Raw genomic sequence first — 18555 nt, forward strand, 5'->3', positions numbered from 1 at the left:
AACCGCTCGGCCAGCAATCAGTTCGGCAGGCGGAGCCTTCGGCTCGGCACGCAGGACTCGCGTCCTCGTATCCTCGCATCCTCGCGTCCTCGCGTCCTCGCCTCGTGACTCGTGCTTCGGGCCGTGCTTCGTGTTCGTGTCCTGCGCTCGGGAAGCAACATGTTGGACCCATCCACATCCTTGGCTCCTGTTGGCCCTCCAAAAGGCTCACGGATTTGAGTGCAACTCACTCCTCGCTCGTCCTGTGTCGTCACGTGTTGCTCTTACTGGCATTGAGCGGCAGCTTCGAGTGAAAGCTCCGTTTGTTTTCCTCGCCTACGCCCAACGAGTCCTTCTCGTCCTGAGCTTCCACTCCCCCTTCCCACTCACCCTTTCACCTCCCCTACCTCCTTCCCGATGACGATGATGAGCTGCGTCCTCGTTCCCGAACACTGGATATCCTTCGCAGCGGAAATTATATATGACGAGATATGTATTACTTTGCCATCGAACAAAGGGAATGCGCTCCGCTTTGCTTGGGCCGTTCAGCTTAGCTCTGACTTTTCATCAGAAATTGGTAATTGGGGACGGGTCTTCTTTTCTTTTTATAGACTACAGAAAAGATTGTTTACATATTAAGAATTTTAAAATATTCTTAGCTCATTTATTTTTGAGAATTGATAAATTAAAATATTCACTTAATATTATTCCCAGTCAGATCCAAGACTCCTTAATTCACCAGAAGCTTTAACATCTCTGTTATAAGTTTCAAGAGAAAATAAAATTTAAGTAACATTTTAGGGGGCAACCATTTTAACAACAATTTTACACTGCATATATTTCATGCATTTATGTAGAAAGCCTATTAAAATTCCAAATAAATCGGTACCGTTAAGTTTTTGCAATATACTGCTCAAACAATTTCTTTTATTTTACTAATAAAAAAATCTAACCTATAATGATCTATGTTTCTTTCTGTTCTACGATTTTAATGACCACTCACGAATATTGGTTTATTTCTCAACACGCACTATTCATAATCTTCTTATACAGATATGACACATATGTATATATTGGGTTTTAAGAACTAGGAGTAAGTATTTGCATTGCCTTATAAACATTAAAATAGTTAATAAAAAAGGAATCTTTTTTTAATTGCACATCTGTTCTTTTAAACTTAATGCAGTGGTGTAATCGGTTTGGATTCCGAATGCGTTTGAAAACATGGCAAAATTTTAAAACTTCTTATTCATAGCTTTATGGTAAAAGCAAAGGAAAATATTTTTATTCAAAGTAAACTATATTTATGCCAAACTTCCCTGTTACCATTTCTTTATCCAACAAACTCCAATTTTGGTAACTACACTTCTTGACTGATAGTGATAGCATAACTTTTTCGGTTATTCTCCGAGGTGCATTCACACATGGCTGCATCGCAGTTTCCCAGAAAAGGCGAAGCTGCTTAGAAGGTGTTTTCCGGGGGGACGGGGACGGGGTGAACGGCTTACGGAGACTTTGAACAGAAGGTTAGCTGCACCCAAACTCCGGCCGCCATAATGCAATTATGCACTGCCTGGCGGCGCAGTTCCTTTGGTACGGGTAATAAGCATTTGCATTTTCACAAAATGTAGAACACAAGTCGCTGAAGAAGTTGCCGCTTTGTGGGTTTCCAGCGGCCTTTCCCCTACTCGGAACCCCTTCCTCATCAGCCGGAATGGACCTACGGCCATGTTCGCGTGGCATGAGTTTCATGCTCATAATTTGTGCACTTTATTAATAAAGTTTGCCAACTCGGCTTGGCCCAGACAGAGTGGAAATACACAAAGCCGGGCCAGAGATGAATATAAAAAATGTATAACAATTTTAAAACAATAAAGCTCTAAGAACTTGTGTAAAATACAACACTTTTTTTTAGTAACATAAACGGAACCGCAGGCCTGTTCGTGTTTGCCCTAATATTTGCAATTGATGAGGGAAGTTTTAAGACCTAAAAGGATGGTAGTCTCTTTTATTTTAACATGCTCTTCAGCATTTAAATTCTCCCTTTTGTCCATAAATATTATTTTAAACTTAGAAATGCTTAAGAAGTTCAAGAAACGAAGTGTTTGGTTTGCTGAGGAAAGTGTTTATTTAAGTAACCGGGAAAGTGGCCAGAAGGTCTGTCCACCCGAGAAACATTTTAGTGCTGGTGCTAGTTATTTTGACCATTTTGTCCGCCTTGTCCTTGTCCACCCTGCTGGTTGCCACTTCCACTCTGCGAATTTGGCGGAGGTCCATGGGGTTGTCCGTTTTGTCCCACGGCCGAAACCTGCTGGGGCAACTGGGCCTGGAAAACTTCTGTTTAGGCCAAGCGGCTGACTGAAAATTCCCCAACTCTTACCAATCCCAGGACCAGAATCAGTAGGAAGATGTTGAACAATGCGAACTGCTTCATGTTGAATTTGAAACTGAAATATCGCCGACACCTTCGGCCTTATATAGCACTATAACCCTGCTGGTTCCGAAAGATAGGAATCTAATGCAATTAACTACAGCGTTTGGGAACAATTTGTAAAATCGTTTTGTAGTTTGCTAATTAAATTTTATATTATTTACGGCTGCTCGAATCTGATTTATAATGTCTTAATTGCGTGTGTCACGTCTGACTGATGGTATATCGGACAAGTATTAAACAAATAGGAAAATAACTCGTGAGAACTACTATTTCGTTGTAGTTCGAAAAACAAACTTGATAAAGAAAAATCACCTGACCCTAATTTCTATTGAGTAATAGCCGGCTGAAAGCCACCGATGCTATGGCCGATTCCTGTACCTTAAGTTTGCAACTTCCGAGTACAGAGTACAATAAAAAATAAATATTGAGTAATAGTTGTTTTTAACAAATTTCGTTGCTTACTAGTTTATATATTAAAGGTTTTCGGAAAGTTTTTAGCAAGCTTAAGCTTTGATAAAGGAAAATCCCATGCCTCTAATTTAAATAGAGTATTTGTTGTTTTTACAAAATTAAGATGCTTACAAGTTTATTTATTTGTGTAAATGCTTTGGGAAAGTTTTGGTGAGTTTATAACTCGATAAACCAAAACCATATGCCCAATTTGAATCGAGTATTGGTTGTTATCACAAAATTAAAATGTCCAAAAGTTTATATTCTAAAAGGCTATTAAAAAGTTTTTAACTAGCTTAATAAAATCGAACTTGTACCCAAGGCAGGCATTATTCTTGCTTCTAATGTCTTTGTCTTAGACTTTTGCCCCGAAAATTCGCTTTTTCTTAATTCATTTAAAACTCTTGTTATGCACACTCCGTAAAGCTTTCGAAATCAATTAGCTTTGAACTATTATATTTTCATAAAGTTGGTCTAGGCTGAGTAAACTATCAATTATTCAAAACTCGATTTTCTATTTTTATTCGGTCTTTTAATTTGAGCGTATGCCACAAACAATCCGGCGCACCAGCACACATGTGCCACCATTTTTGTGACTGACAGTGCCAGTTTTGTATAACGGTAACCGGGTGCACCACACACCACACACCATACACCACCATCCACCCACCGCCCACAAGCCGCCGATCCACTTGCCCCTCGCCCTCACCTGTGCTATGCAAATCACCTTGGGGGCATGGCCGGGCAAAGCAATTTCGCTCAGCATTTTCGAGCGTTGACTGGCAAAATGTCTTCGGTTTCAGTTTGAGATTAAATTTTGCCAAACGTTGCCCAAACAAAAGCAGCACTTGCTAGTTTGTCGAAAGCGATGGGCCGCCTTCCTTTTCACCTGCCAGATGTGTGGCCATATCAATGCGTGTAGACGGAAAACAAATATTTGTATCACTATGTGGCTCGAATAATTTTCGTATTGCTACATTTTAGTTTCCTATAAGCCTTTGACTTGTGTTCAAACTATTTTATTTCAATGTGTTCAAATAACGAAATCGTGCAAAGTTAAATCCCTAACAAAAATATATTTATTTTTGTACAGATTTCACCATCTCCTAGACGTTTTTTAGCCACCTAAATAACAATTTATACAAATTTAATATAAACACTTAAATACAAGAGCCTTTTAAAATCTCATAAAGTTCTTCGTTTTTGCCAACTTTTTTGCCAGTGTTCTTGTGTGTGAGCTTTTGGTTAAGAAATGCCTCTACCGCGGCAAAATATGAATATTGAATACGGCCATAGTCGCGGACTGAGCTGCAGAACAAACCGCAAGTGAGTGGCAAAGCCATAATGCCTTACACCCATTTCGGCGCTTCGTGGGAAAAGAAAAGGATATATGGGCGGCCATATAAAGGACCGAAGGAGCCGAATTCTGAGACCAAGACGACACCAGCATACATTGTGGATAAGCACTAATGAAGTCTCAGCTCTCGTCCTTTACAGCTGGCTGGCTCATTGTTTGATTTTGACTTTGCCACTACCTTCACAGCCGAGAAACCTCCGGTGACGCCCTCTCTTCCAACTTGCCAACTCACAAATGTTTGCTCAGTCACTGCTTTGTCCTTTGACCTCTCCGCCTCCTGGGGCCTGCCTATTTATTTATGTTTATAATAGGATTTTTATCAAAACTTTTCCCCGAATTAATTTTGTAATGAGTATTTAAAAGACACTCGCATTTGGACAAACAGAGACGGGACACACACAAAGAGACCCGCAGCGAGCAGTTCTGGTGTTTGTCTTTTGACACGCCCGATGCCCACTCAACTTTTCGTGACCACGCCCCCTCCCACAAGCACCGCCCCCGCCCCCGCGGTGCTCTTATCAAGGAGCAGACCGGACTGAAAAGACCAGGATGTGGCAGCCAACGTTTATGACGGACATCCTAAAGTGGGGATCCCTGCGCCAGCCAAGCAGCGTTAATTATTTTTGGGAATGAAAATATTATTGGGTTTTTAATAGCTTTAACTTTTCAGCAAAACGTTATTAATTATACTCAAACTTTGTAATCATGAGTATAAAAAATTTGGTTATATTATATTTTTAAATCTGTAATTTTTTTTGTTATATATTATATTATATACAAATGGAATCCTATCAAATGTTAGATTAGGAATTCAATTTTAAACTTTTCCACACTTAAGAATCAAATTTGGGTTCTTATAACATTTCATGGCTTAAATTTCTGCTCTCTTGGAGATATTTATATTCTAGAACCCTAGTAATTTTTCACACTTTGCATAGAGTATAGTGTATGCCCATGTTCGTTCATCTCCCCAGAGCACAATATTCTGTTTTTTCCGCACTTTCATTCGCACCACCAACTTTTTTGTTTTGACTAATTTGCTGCAATGTTCAGTCATTAAAATAATGCCGGTGTGGATGTTTTTGGCGAGAGGGTCTTGGTCCAGTGGTCCGTACTCGGGGTTTGTACCGAAACCGAAACTAGATAATTGCCAAATATTTGCGTAAGTTGTTCGTGGTGCAGTCATCTCATTACGGATTCACTCTGATGGACTGGGAGGGCTTTCATCCGCACATTTTGGTGATTCGGCCTTTATGCTGGGATGGGCTACAATTTCGGCTAGTGGTTATTACAGGGTATTAGGTGGTCACGGGCCCACCTCAAATAGCTGCGGCTGCTGCTGTGTGGCTGCGGCTTTGCTTCATTTCACCACCGGCAAGGCAAATTCTGAATAAATCTCTGGTAGGCCAGCGCCTTTGTGCGGCAACTCACTCGCCTGGCCTTTGGATAACTACTATGAAAGCCCGCCTAATTTTGTCCAAATTTGCTGTTTAAACATGGCCAATTTAATTTTTGGCCGCCGACAGGGCAGCCTGCCAAAATCAGCCCGGCGGTTGCCGTTTCGCTTTTCACTTTTAGCCCGGCAAGCAATTAAGTCAGGCCGAAGAGTCAAGAGGGTTCTTAGGGGAATTTGGTCTATTAAAAAGCGCATTGCTCTAAATGCTGCTAAAATACTTTTGAATGCAGCTCGACTCTGATTAAATCAGTTATGCAGCAGGCGAAAAAAGAGAAGGGTAAATGGGTGGTGTAGTGGTTTGTGGGTGGTGCTAAAACCCACCCGCAACTATGGGCAATCATTAAGGAAATCGCTTTGAAATGATGCGATGACTGCCAACTGCCGACTGCCGACAGTTGACTGACTGAAACAAACACACACCGATGGAAATTGGGAAAATGGGGAAGAAATGGTGAACTCGTGAAATGGGAATAGGAAATGGGAAATAGGAAATAGGAAAAAGGCAAAAGTGGCAAGGGCAAAGGCGAACTTTTCAAAGCATCATTAATCATGAAAAGTTCGGGCGGTATTAATCCCTGGTCATGGCGTAAGCCTTTGTGGAGCTGTCGATATTTGCTTGTGGTTTTTGCGCAAATTGGGGAAAATGAAAATGACAAAAGTTCTTGTCTATCTCTGTCGCCAGCGGAATTATGGTTTATCATATTTGTTTGGAATGCTTTGCATTTTTTCCTCCCCTTGTGGTAACCGAAAACACACACGATCCCTCCACTCCTCACACACAGAAATGACATTTCCTTTGTCTCCTGCTCGTCCGAGTTTCCTGCGTTCCGCCTTTTTTTTTTTTTCTCGTTCGTTTTTTGTTTAAACATACTGTTGTTTGTTGCTTTCTGCAGCTCTCTTGGAAATACTGTAAATATTTTTAATTCTTTGCCAGCGCCAGAGGGGCAGCGGCATTTCCAGCTTTTAAGCTAAAGCTATGAAAATAATTTGGTCCCAGAAATACTTGCGGCCGAGTTGGGGCGGCAGAAGGCGAAAGGCGGAAGGCGGATGGAGGGCGTCAGGGGGGGGGGCGTGGCCTGTCCATAGCTAGGTCCTTTGGCTGTATCCCTGGAACTGGGCCTGTGCATGAGCCTGGGCAATTGGAATGCCTTTTGTGGCTCGCAGTAACATCGTCGTCGTGTTGATTAAGCCAGCTCCCAAAGCCAAAGCCAAAGCCACATCCACAGCCACATCCACAGCGAAAGGCAAAAGAAAACGCGTTCTGGCCAAGGGGGCGCATTGTTGCCATGATTCCGGCCATATTCCTTCAGCAATCCGCCGTATTCCGTGTAAAATGGTGACATGGTGGCTGCCACAAAGTGCCGCTGCAAGTGGATAATAACTGACGGCAACTATGCGCATTTGTTTTATGCAGCAAAGTAATGAAACAACAGCAACGGAGCATCCAAGCGCAGCACCAAAAATGACAACGAGCCCGCTTCCTTCGGGCGGTACAACAACAACAACAACTACAACAGCAACAACGGCAACGCAGCAACGGAGCAACGCAACCCGCAACAGCACAACAACAATACCAGCAAAACAAAACGCTGAGAAAAACAGATGTCACTTAAAGTTGTCATTAATTAGGCATTACATTCTTGCTAACTCGCTAGTACGTTGCGACAAAAACTTGAAAAAAAAATAGGATTCAAGTTTATAATCATGGTTAAAATGTAATTTTTTAAATCGTCAAAAAATGCATTCCCACAAAATAGAAATATAAACTAAATCAATAAAATTAAATTTTTTCAATTGCATTAGTTTTAAGATGCCAAAATGAAATTTTTTAAAAATATTGAAGTCAGAATTTTAATAACAAAAATGGCAATTTCTATTAAACTAAATTTGCCGTTGTTTTTAGCCATTACAGCACGTTGAAAAATGTTGTTGAATTTGTTCCCAAAACAATCAATTGCTCAGAAATAATAGTAGTATAAAATGTGTATTCATGAATATTGTTTGTCTTACATATTTATAATGCACATTACATTTCGAGCTTTAGAGCAATCGTCCAAAGCAAGCTCAACCAAAATAAAAATAATTATATGCAAATTCGACAAGTATCAACAAACATAACATAAGATATGGCTGGTCATTCACTTTACAGTGTTAGCTGTAAAGTTTTGCTTTGACCCTAAAAGAAAGAGTTCAAAATTTCTTGCGACCTAAGAAACAACCCGCGATTACACTATAAATATTTATGAAATAGAAAAAAAAAACAGAACAACGAATATTCATGAACAAAGAGGACACTGAAAAATTTAAAAGGCAATTCGAAAATGGAGTAATTATGCTTTTGTCGCTGTGCATCGGGGCGGCAAGAAGTGAAAACACAGCCAGCGACAGAGCAACAAACTATGGTTCCTCCCGAGGAAATTGCGTGCATAGTGGGAAAACTTTTCGCCGGGTCGAAGTCAAGAGCGGCTCCAACGTCATCAGCTGGTGGCCACGGCGGAGAGTGGAGGTGGCTGGTGGTGTTTTCTTTTCGCCTATTTTGAGTGCCAGGACAAAGCAAAGACAAACAGCAGGGCAGGGCAGGGCACACAGAGACTCCGACTCACGGTTTTGCGGAGCTGCTTTGTCATGGCCGCTGATTTGGTTTAAGAAATGCATAGCAGCATTCCACATTTTCCACCCGCTGCTCACAATGAGCGCACCAGCAGGAAAAGCGAGGGGAAATGGGCGACCTAGGTGGGTGGCGGGCGGTGGGCGTTATTACAGAGTGGAACAGGAAGCCTCGCCCGGTCGCCATTTTTGCCAGGCAATGCGCTCGTGCATGCAGCAGTTAGCGCCTTTCCCCGGACTGTGGTTCACACCTTTTATACCCGATTCTATAGCCATTATCTTGCATGGAATAATCCCAAACTTATGTCGTCCAATTCAATTTATGGAATTTATATGCCACGAAATAAGAAAACCCCCTTAGCGGTTTTTTTCAAGGTCGCTGATTCGTTTTATTATATCGAAGCAGTTTTCACTTGTATCTATATTTTTCCTGCAGGCTAGAAGTGTCATTTCTCTGCATCTTTTTGTGTTGAGGTGGCAGTTGCAGTTACCTGAGAGCCATTATCCCCCCTCCCTTTGCAAACTGTTTCTTAATCTGATTATGGGTTTATGTTTCCTTTGCTAAAGGATTCAAGTGTCCGTAAAAGAGGAAGTGACGTTAATGCTTACATTTGCAGTCCTAATCGATTAATTGCTTAAATCCAAAAATCAACATTAGAATTCTTTGGTTGGTAGCTATCATTATTATGTGTTAATAGATGGCATACAAATAAAATAATAAACATTCACTTTCTTGAAACTTTGAAAACAACAAGACTTATAAACAAATATGGTTAACTTCCTAACTTTTTCTTTCAAAAACTAAATAAAATTCATATTTAAATTTGGAAAAGGGGAAATCTCAGCTAAGAGTTAGTAATCTCTAAAATGCATGGCCAAAGAATTCTTAGAAATACTAAGCCCTCTTAAAAAGACACAAAAAGAAGATGCACTTCATTGCAGACTTGAGAGAACAAATAAAAAAGGATTGAAGCAAGGCGGAAAATGTCCATAAGCTTCTATGAGAATTTGGGTCCACTGTGCTTAACCGGGCCAACACACAAATTAGTTTTAACCAGCCCTGTCACGCTGCGGTGAGCGCCATTGTGCTGCCACCATCGTGGCTGCCGATTAAGTGCGTCGCCTTGGAAAAGGGAAAGCGGAAAGGGGGAGGAGTACTAGCCCAGTGTATAACTAGAACTAGACGCAGGAGTCCCAGCTGCTGCCTGTTGACGTTTCAGTGCCTTTCAGCCGAAAGTTTGCACTGCCATCGCAGCAGGAATTTCGAGAGGGGACCAATTCCAACGTGAGGGGCGTTAAAGGGGGAGAGGAGGGGAGGGGAGGCCGTCTTCTAATCAACATCTAATTATATCGCACACCACTCTAATGAAGGTGAGCCAAGGCATGCATGATTGATGATTGATAATTACAGAGGATGGGCGATGCGACCCATCCACATCAAACATCAACGGGAACACAAATCAAGCAGCTCGCAAATCTATGCCAAAAACACAGAAACTAATACAAATGCGAGTGCAGCATGGATGAGCGAAGTGTGAGCCTGTGTAGGTTCGTCGCTGTTCTGCTTGTGTTTGTATTTGTATTTGTGTTTGTATTTGTGTGAGATGCAACATGTGATACACTGTCCTAGTTCCGCGTCCGTTACTGCGTTGTTATGCAACACAATGGCACAAATAAACGCAGCGGGAGGCTGTTACGTCGGGCGGTGGGTGGCGGCATTGAGATTGAGCCCATCCCAAAAAGCTCCACCCAAAAATCTCAAGAATCTTGCTCAAGCTTTAGCTCAAACAAAACTCAAGCTGAAAAGCGTGTAAATGTCCCAAACTTAAAGCTATGTCCCGAAAATATAACACAAGCTTACAGGATACGGGAGCTTAAAGCTTTTTACAGCCCGCTAACATAACAGTAAAGCTCTTTCCAACAGCAACACATGGATGTCCCTTTCAATAGGGGTTTCACTAATAATCACTACCATTTAAAACATCCATAACGAAACTTTTTTGATAAGTCCGCATAAGTAAGTTTTTAAATTTGACAGACTTAGGTTATCCTTTTTGCCAAGTTAAATAACTCTGCAGAATTATACCAACTTCGATAGTCCGAAGTTAAGAGTACTAACAATTTTTTTGTTTTTGTGCTTGTACTTACATTTCGTTAGGTTTTCTAAATTTGAAATATAACGAAACAAAACACAATACACAAGGCATTAGATATGTAGTCGTTATATTAAGGCACTATTGGATATGATATCAACAAATGTATATTTATAAATATCAATTCGTGCCTACGGAGAATGCGTATTTACAATGTTTTCACAGCAACGATTCTAGGATAATAACGAGGCGCGTTGTATGTATTTTATATCTTAAAGCCTGATAACTTGTTCCATTAGAGTTACATTCGCTTAAAATCTAGAAGGAGAACTGGACTGCAATGCAAGCGGGGTACACAAGATACTTTATAATGTATTCGGGATAAAGCATTTTGGTTCTCGGGCAACAAACTTAAAGGGTATCTTTCTCTCTACGACTTACCCATATCATCGATAATCGGAGCCATTCGCAAAGTAACACCGATCAACATCAGGCACATGAGCAGCAACAAACAGGCGGTGGCAATTATTGTCCAGCGCGCACGCTGCGACAAATCATGAGGATCGATCACCTGGAGGGACATATAATTATCAAATTTGGAAAACTCCTTTTAGATCTATTGATATTACCCACCTTAACAACCTCTGTGTCCAAGTCCTGCACCAAAATCTTTGGTTTTTTGTGCCGGTGTCGCTTTTTGTGGCGATGTCTGCGGATAATGATTATACATTATTAATCATTACTACATTTAATATAAATACACACGCTTTCTCTTAATATAAACGCTAAAATTTAAAAAGCCTGACTAAGTTTCCTATAAACATAGTGAGCAAAATGAGTTAACCAATAAATAAGCGACAAGCCACATTATTGATTTGAAAACCTTCCCAAGCTTAAATTGATTTTGGAGGTCCTCTGGAGGAAATTAGTTGTTGGTTCGGAACACCATAAATTGATTAAATGCTTGTAAGAGGAAATAAAGTTTCAGTTACTTGGCATTGCCTCTAATGCCATTTGATGATTATTTCTAGCAGAAATTTTGCACATTAATCTGTTTAGCTTTAGCTTTAGCTTGTGCGCCTGGATCTGCTCCTTTCCCTGCTTTCGGCCACATATGTGAGCCCTACCTGCAACAGAAGCTTAAACATATTTGCTCTATTTCCGTTTGGGTTTTGCAAAACTTCCGCATTACAAAGCTGCCGCAATTTCCCCGGCACCGCAGCCCCGTCCCGCCGACAACCACTCGCTGCGAACAACATGGCTCGATTTTTGCAACGGAAGTTGCTCCTGGCGATGGGCGGAAAAAGGAGAGCAGCGGCAGAAACAACATCAGACATCGTTCTGCTGACAGTCAATGCCATTGTGAACACCCACCCCCCACCCAACCGACCGACCACCCATCCACCCACTGAGCCACCTAAATCCCCTGCCTTTCCACCCACAAAATAGTCGCACAAAGCTTGTCAATCAATTTTTGTCTGCTCAACGTCACGCGAACCTCCCAAAGGGAAAATGGGCGGTGGCTCAAAAGGAGGGCAACGCATTAAGGCATATTTGGCAATCACAATCGCCATCAACATCGCACCGCCAATCGGCAGGACATTTATTAGTGCAACCCAAGGCCACGACCGGCCCTTTGTTGCTGCACCTGTCCAAAGTGTCCTAGCTGTCCCACTGAGACACCATTCATCCATCAGCTGGCCCCCGAAAAATGCGCTATTATTTATGTGCCACCCGATCATTTCTCAACTCAAGCCGATGCTGGCCAGAAGGCCATCGAGGCCAATGTGTCTTGATGGCTAAAAAGGATTTGGGGGAAATCCTAGGGGGCCGGCTCTTCGTTGTTCACTCACCGATGCTTTCGGCGATGCCGCTGATGACCACTAGGAACCATCTGCTCAAGGTCGTCGATTTTATCGGCATCCAGGTCCAGGTCCAAGTCCAAGTCCATGTCCAGCTGCAGGTCGCAGGGCGAGTCCTCTCCGTACGGGCATTGTCTGCGGATAATAAATTACATTAGTGGCCACGAGCTAAAAATATGGCTTTCGTTCTATAATCTGCTGATATTTACATTTCCCTAAGGTTTACTTAGAAAAATACGAAAAAATATGTTTAGATTCACATTTTTGCGGTTTTTTAAAGCATACTATATCTGTTATATATTATATGTAATATTAAAAAGTTATTGCATATGGTTATAACATACATTTTCTAAAGCAGTAAAACTTTCAGTTCACATTTTATTATTTTACGTTACGTTATGTTATTATACGTTTACTTTAGAACATTTTTCTTGTTTTAACTGGTTAAAAGAAATTCCTGTTTAATAAAAAATGTTCTATTCAACTTTAATATAAAAACATTGACGTTCACAATATTATTTAAGTAGCTTTCACTGATTCTTTTTTTTTGTTTGGAACTATTGGAAGAATTTTTTCCTAATCCCTTAAAAAATGTTTAATTTCCTATCAATTAACATTGGTTAACCGCCAGTAAATAATATTTTCTACAAAGCCTTGAATTGGTCAGCATGTATTTATAGCCCATTAATAACGCATTAATGAGTTGACCAATAAATTAAAAAGGCAAATGTAATTAATTCTTTAAGTCATTTTTCATTGAAAGAGTAAACATAGATGTGCTTTACAACTGTCCTTATATTATCCTTTCTCCGAGAGGACTTACATGGGTTGCTGGGTGTCCGGATTGATGCCGAGCACGTGCACATAGTGCTGGAGACCGCTGGGCGTGGGATAGACCAACGCGGGATCCGAGCAGCGATGATGGCGCTCTGGGGGAGAGGGAAGGGAGTCTGAATGATTGAGGAACCCTCTCGTTTCGGCTCGCTGTCACTTACTGTACTTCCGCTTCCGCCGGCGGTACTCGTCGTCGCTGCCCGTGCTCTGGGCCGCTGCCATTGCCGCGGAGGAGGAGGGCATCGCGGACGGCCTGAAGGCTTCGCTCGGCCTCTCCTTCGGCTTCGCCGCACTGCAGCAGCCGGTGGCTGCCACGCTGGAGCCCGTCGACGTGGAGGTCATCCGGTGCAGTTTTTCGGCCACCAAAGTCCTCGCCCTGGCCCTCTCCTCACTGCCGTCCTCCATTGGAATCACCACGGCGCCGGGATCCGCGCCGAATGTCGGACGGACAGCCAGGAGTCCCGTGCTGCGCGACTTGCGGCGCTCCTGATTCCTGCTGCCCCTCGCCGGGGGCGTATTTGCGTAGCTGGGCGTGGCATGCAGCGACTGGGAGTCGCTTTGGGCCAACACCGTGCTCACCGTCACATTGGCGCTGTCCTCCGAGGTGTTCTGGCGGGAGAAGTACCGGGTGTAGGCCTCCGCTCCTCCTCCGCCTCCTCCTGCCCCTCCAAAGTTTCCAGCCGCCCCGCTTTCCGTGCAGGATATCTGCTTGGGCAGCAGTCGCCTTCGCTGCGGAAGGGGAGCCGGCAGCGTCTCGATCTCCAAGGCCACGTGGGGTTGCGGCTGATGTTGTTGCAACTGCTGCTGCGGCTTTGCCAAACTGGAGGGAACATTGATATGCAGGCGCTGGGGAATAGACAAGTAATCAGTCTACATTTTAATACATTTGCCACAACACAGCACACACAAAATATACAATTATGGTTTTCCGCTAGACAGAATATTGTGGTATCAAGTTTAATAGTTGTATTTAACCAGCATGACAATATGCGGTCTCCATTCCTTTGCAGAGGATATTTTAATTTCGTGAACGAGTCCATTCGGACTCCATGAATATGTTATATTGTTAATCAGCATCACCATCTGAGATGATTTAGAATGTCAATCTTTAACAGAGATCTCAATAAAACGTTACCAAAAGATTACGATTTCAGAGTTGCAATATTTTATTTGTTGAAATTAAGAACGACAATACCATGTAAATTAAAAAAATGGGAAGTTAACTGAAATTTGTTCATAACTTCTCTTTTTAAACATATTTAGATCGATAAATACTAGATAGTACAATAGTTTATATTGTTAGTTTAGGACAGACAACATGAAAGAGTTAAGCCAGAGCCACCTTCCTCACCGATTTACAAATTTTAATATATTTTATTGTGGTTCGGTATGGTTTTGGTATGTTATTATATGTATTATATTTTAACAAGAAAGGAAGCTAGCTTCGGCAAGCTGAAGCTTATATACCCTTGCAGTCATCAAACATATCGAACAAAATACATAAAGGCTAACAACATCGAAGCTATGAAGACTTTTCTATTAATTTTCCATATTTTCGACTATTGTTCATATGGCAGCTATATGATATAGTCGTCCGATTTTGATGAAATTTTTTTCTCGGTTCAAGGGTAGTTCATAAAGTCGATGTTGTAAAAATCATGCTCGTGGAATAAAAAACAACAACGTTATGATTATTTTGCCATTATTTCTATATATATTTTTTGATCTTTCCTATGGCAGCTATATGATAGGGTTATTCGATTTTGATAAAATTTAATCCGAAATTTAATAACCGTTAGAAAACGCCATCTTGAAGAATTCAAGTCGATCTGATCAAAAACAACGGCGTAATAATTTTTTATCCTTTATTTTTTTGACCTCTTGTATGGGAGCTATCCGATATAGTCGGCCGATCCGGCTCGTTCCGACTTATATACTGCGTGCAATAACTACACATCTTTTGGGAAAGTTTCAGCAAGATAGCTTTAAAACTGAGAGACTAGTTTAGGCAGAAACGGACAGGAGGACAGACGGACAGACGGACAGACGGACAGACAGACAGACGGACAGACGGACAGACGGACAGACGGACAGACGGACAGACGGACAGACGTACAGACGTATTTCGACTCAGATCGTGATGCTGATCAAGAATATATATACTTTATGGGGTCTGAGGTGACTCCTTCACTGCGTTGCAAACTTCTGGCCAAAATTATAATACCCTTTGCTCTGCAAGGGTATAAAAACCTTCACCAGATATCATCATCTAAGTATAGAATTTTAATAGATTTTCATAGCAAGCTAAATTGCTTATTCACGCAGAACAGAATTTCAGGGGAAAAGTACGATGGTGGGATTTGATCACTGCATCATAATTACTCACCGCTTGTTGGGGCGACTGCAGCGGAAACGAGCGCACCACGTGCCTGGGGAAGATGGGGCTGCACTGGGCGCTGATCGACTTGGCCTCCAGGATCCTCAGTCTCTTGGCGAGCCGCGCCCGCTCCCGTGACTCCGCCTCCGTTCCAGAGGCGGTGATCACCTCCGCGCCGCCGAAGCTGACGGTGCAGCGGGAGCTGCTGTACGAGAGGCTCTCGAGGCTGCCGTGCAGCGAGGCGGTCAGGCTGTCGTCCGCCAACGTGGAGCTGTGCAGGACTCCCCCTCCGCCGCTCGAGGCGACTCCCCCGTGGCGGTCGCTGTGGCAGTTGCTGTGGCAGTCGTCGAGGTATTGTCGTGTCCGGAGATCGGGGGCAGTAGGTCCGACTCGCCGTTGTGGATCGTTGTGGAATGTTTGCCGGGGAGCTGGGTCCTCGATCTGATCTCCCCCTCGGAGCCGATGGACCGCCGCTCCGCCTCCACGTCCACCTGGTGTGCAGGCGTGTGGGTCTGGGCCCGGACCAGCAGGCTGTGGCTGTGCCTCTGCTGCCGCTGGGCTCCCGAGGAGTTGCTCAGCGTGCTGGCCAGGCTGTCCTCCAGGTTCTCCGCTCGCTTCGGATGCGCTCTCGGTGGACTGGCCAGTGAACCGGAGGCCTCCTCGATGTCGTCGCTTCGGGTGCGGGCTTTTGTCTTGGCTCTCCTTCCCGCCTTCCCGCTACTCGTGGCTGGTAGGGATTGCTCCACCTGGCGCTGCTCCTCCGCCAATGGCGGGGTATCCTCCCTGCTGGAACGACGACTGCCGCTCCCAAAGAGCTTTCTGGGCAGAAAGATGCGACCGATGGACTTCCGCTTGCGCCGCTTCGCCCGCTTGTGCTCCTCGTAGTCCCGCTTGAGGGCCTGCATCTTGTGCTCCACCAGAGTGCTGAAGACGGCCTCGTAGGTGAGCGCCCGCTGGAGGTCCAGCAGGACATCGTTGGTGGAGACGGCCTTGTCCAGTTTGGTCAGCAGCTGCAGGGACTCGGCGCCACTACCGCGGCCACTGCCCGCGCCACTCCCGCTTCCGCCGCTGCCACTCCCACTCTTGCTATCGTCCGCATCCGCCATGTTGGCCTAGATGCAACTGGCTGCAACTGGCTCTGGGTGGCTCAGACTGGGGCTCTGGTGGCTGGAGGCGGTTGTTGCTGCTTCTGCTGCTGTTCTTGGCGCCTATTTGCATTCTACTCGACGCGTTGACACGTTGATCAGTTTGTTTTGTCCTCGGGGTTGTGATTCAGCTTCTGCTTTTGCTTCTGCTCCCGAATCCTAGGCTCCTCCTGCTGCTGCTGCTGCTGATGCTGCTGCTGATGCCTGCCCGTCATCTGGGTGGCGATGTCTTTGGATGCGACAGTGTCATCGCCGCCGTCGCCGCCTGGTTACCTCGTTCTCCCGTCCTCCCGTTCTCCTTTCCGCCAATTGCCTTTTCAATGGATTCTCCTTTGTGTGTCACGATGGCATCAAGTGGCGCTTAAAGGCGACGACTGCACCTGCAACAACAAGAGCTACGGAACATTAGACTCGCTTTCCCACTCGATTCAATAGACAATCATCGCCCAATATCCTGCCCGCCTTCCCCACTCCCGCCGCATTCAAGGACTCACAAAAGAAGAAGAAGGAGAGGGAGAGGAAAGGGGGAAATATAGTGGAAAAATGGGGGAAAACGGGGGGAAAGCATCCAGCCAGCGAGGACAGCTTGCCAATAGTTTTGCTCACTTTTCTGGCTCGGATTCGCGTCTGCCTCCATTATGCATGAGTGTGGCAGATTTCAACTTGTTGCACGCATACCCTCCCACACGAGCACACACACACACACACACACTCATGCGAACAGGAGCATGAACACACGAGGGACGGCATTCACGGCATCCTATCAGCAGTCAATGTCGAGTGGTCAGTGATGACCCACATTCCTTCGCCAGAATGTGGGGCGAAAATATGGGAATTATCTCGGTAAATATTTCAGCTCAGACTTTCCATCTACGCTAGGTATGTTTAAGGGAGGCAGACCATATAGCTGTCTTCCATACATAAGCTGTCTTCCATACAAAAAAAAAAAAAAAAAAGTGAGGTATAAATAAAGCGCTTCTCAAAGTGTATGTACTAGTCTGTACTAGTAGTTAGACCTGATGATTTATTGCTTGATTAAATTTTAACTTTATTCTTAAGAAAAAAGAAATACCCAAATTCTCACAAAGATAAAAATACTTACAACTGATCTGTATTTTCAAATAATTACAATTTATTATTTTCCACATTCCTTTTGGGTTTCAGCTTTATTATTTCAATTAAATTTTCGCTATACAAAAAACCCAAAGCCAAATGGGCATCACTGAAACAGAGCAAGTGAATCGAGAGCATCGAGCTATGACAGGTAAGTGGGAGTGCGAGAAACAGTTAAAGCCGAGCGTGAAAAGTGACTATATACAAATATGTGGGAGTATATGGGAGCCGAGGGCCCTAGGCCCGTGGGAAAATGGCAGCGACAGGACTCCCTTGTGGCCCCCATTGCGCTTTCTGCGGCCCTTCGTTTCGCATGTATATATATGCATATACCCCGAACAAAAACCTACAATGGAAATGGATATTGTTTTCATTTCCGCAGTGCATAGTCGCACTGCAATCTCAGTCGCACGTTCGTGAATGTCGACGCCAGCCGAGATGCAAATGGCACACAAAAGAGTCGCCACAATAGGCGCCATCAACAGCAGCAGCCCCATCATCTAAAAAATGATTAAATGCAAAACAGAAGAAAATAATGCACAATAATGCTGGTACACAACATGAAAAGGGCGGACCAGACCCTGAAGCCTAAGTCCTGAAGCCTGAACCCTGAATCCTTGCATGTCGTTGCTCTGGAAAATCGTGCAGCAATCGCTAATTAAACGATATGGTTGGGTAATAGAAAAACTTGAAGCCGCCAGTTTGCATAAATTTCAGTTAACCGGATCAAATACGTGGCCCCGGTGCACACATTGGTACACTGCAGAAAAACTGAGGTAAGCAGCTCTTCTCTGTGATTCTAGTTTTTTTAAGCAAAAGAAACAAACATACCCTTCTGCTTGAAACAA

At 43.7% G+C, this 18555-nt stretch overlaps 2 protein-coding genes across 2 annotated transcripts in view; both read right to left on the reverse strand.

Annotated features, from left to right (window-relative positions):
* The window catches only part of LOC108090254 (pneumococcal serine-rich repeat protein), a 76632-nt gene that overhangs the window by 45473 nt on the left and 12604 nt on the right, over window positions 1-18555 (reverse strand). Inside the window, 7 exon segments of the mRNA XM_043208019.1 lie at window positions 10818-10947; window positions 11010-11085; window positions 12230-12373; window positions 13062-13167; window positions 13234-13918; window positions 15459-15737; window positions 15740-16974. Coding sequence (XP_043063954.1) covers window positions 10818-10947; window positions 11010-11085; window positions 12230-12373; window positions 13062-13167; window positions 13234-13918; window positions 15459-15737; window positions 15740-16555 — 2236 coding nt within the window. The 5' untranslated portion in view covers window positions 16556-16974.
* Window positions 2084-2446, reverse strand: LOC108090448. Its single transcript, XM_017189131.1, has 2 exons — window positions 2360-2446; window positions 2084-2305 (listed from the first exon to the last, which is right to left on the reverse strand). Exons 1-2 carry the CDS (start codon window positions 2411-2413, stop codon window positions 2171-2173), a joined length of 189 nt encoding a protein of 62 aa, XP_017044620.1. The 5' UTR covers window positions 2414-2446; the 3' UTR covers window positions 2084-2170.

Source organism: Drosophila ficusphila, unplaced genomic scaffold (genome assembly GCF_018152265.1).
Source record: "Drosophila ficusphila isolate 14025-0441.05 unplaced genomic scaffold, ASM1815226v1 contig_414, whole genome shotgun sequence".
Classification (NCBI taxonomy): domain Eukaryota; kingdom Metazoa; phylum Arthropoda; class Insecta; order Diptera; family Drosophilidae; genus Drosophila; species Drosophila ficusphila.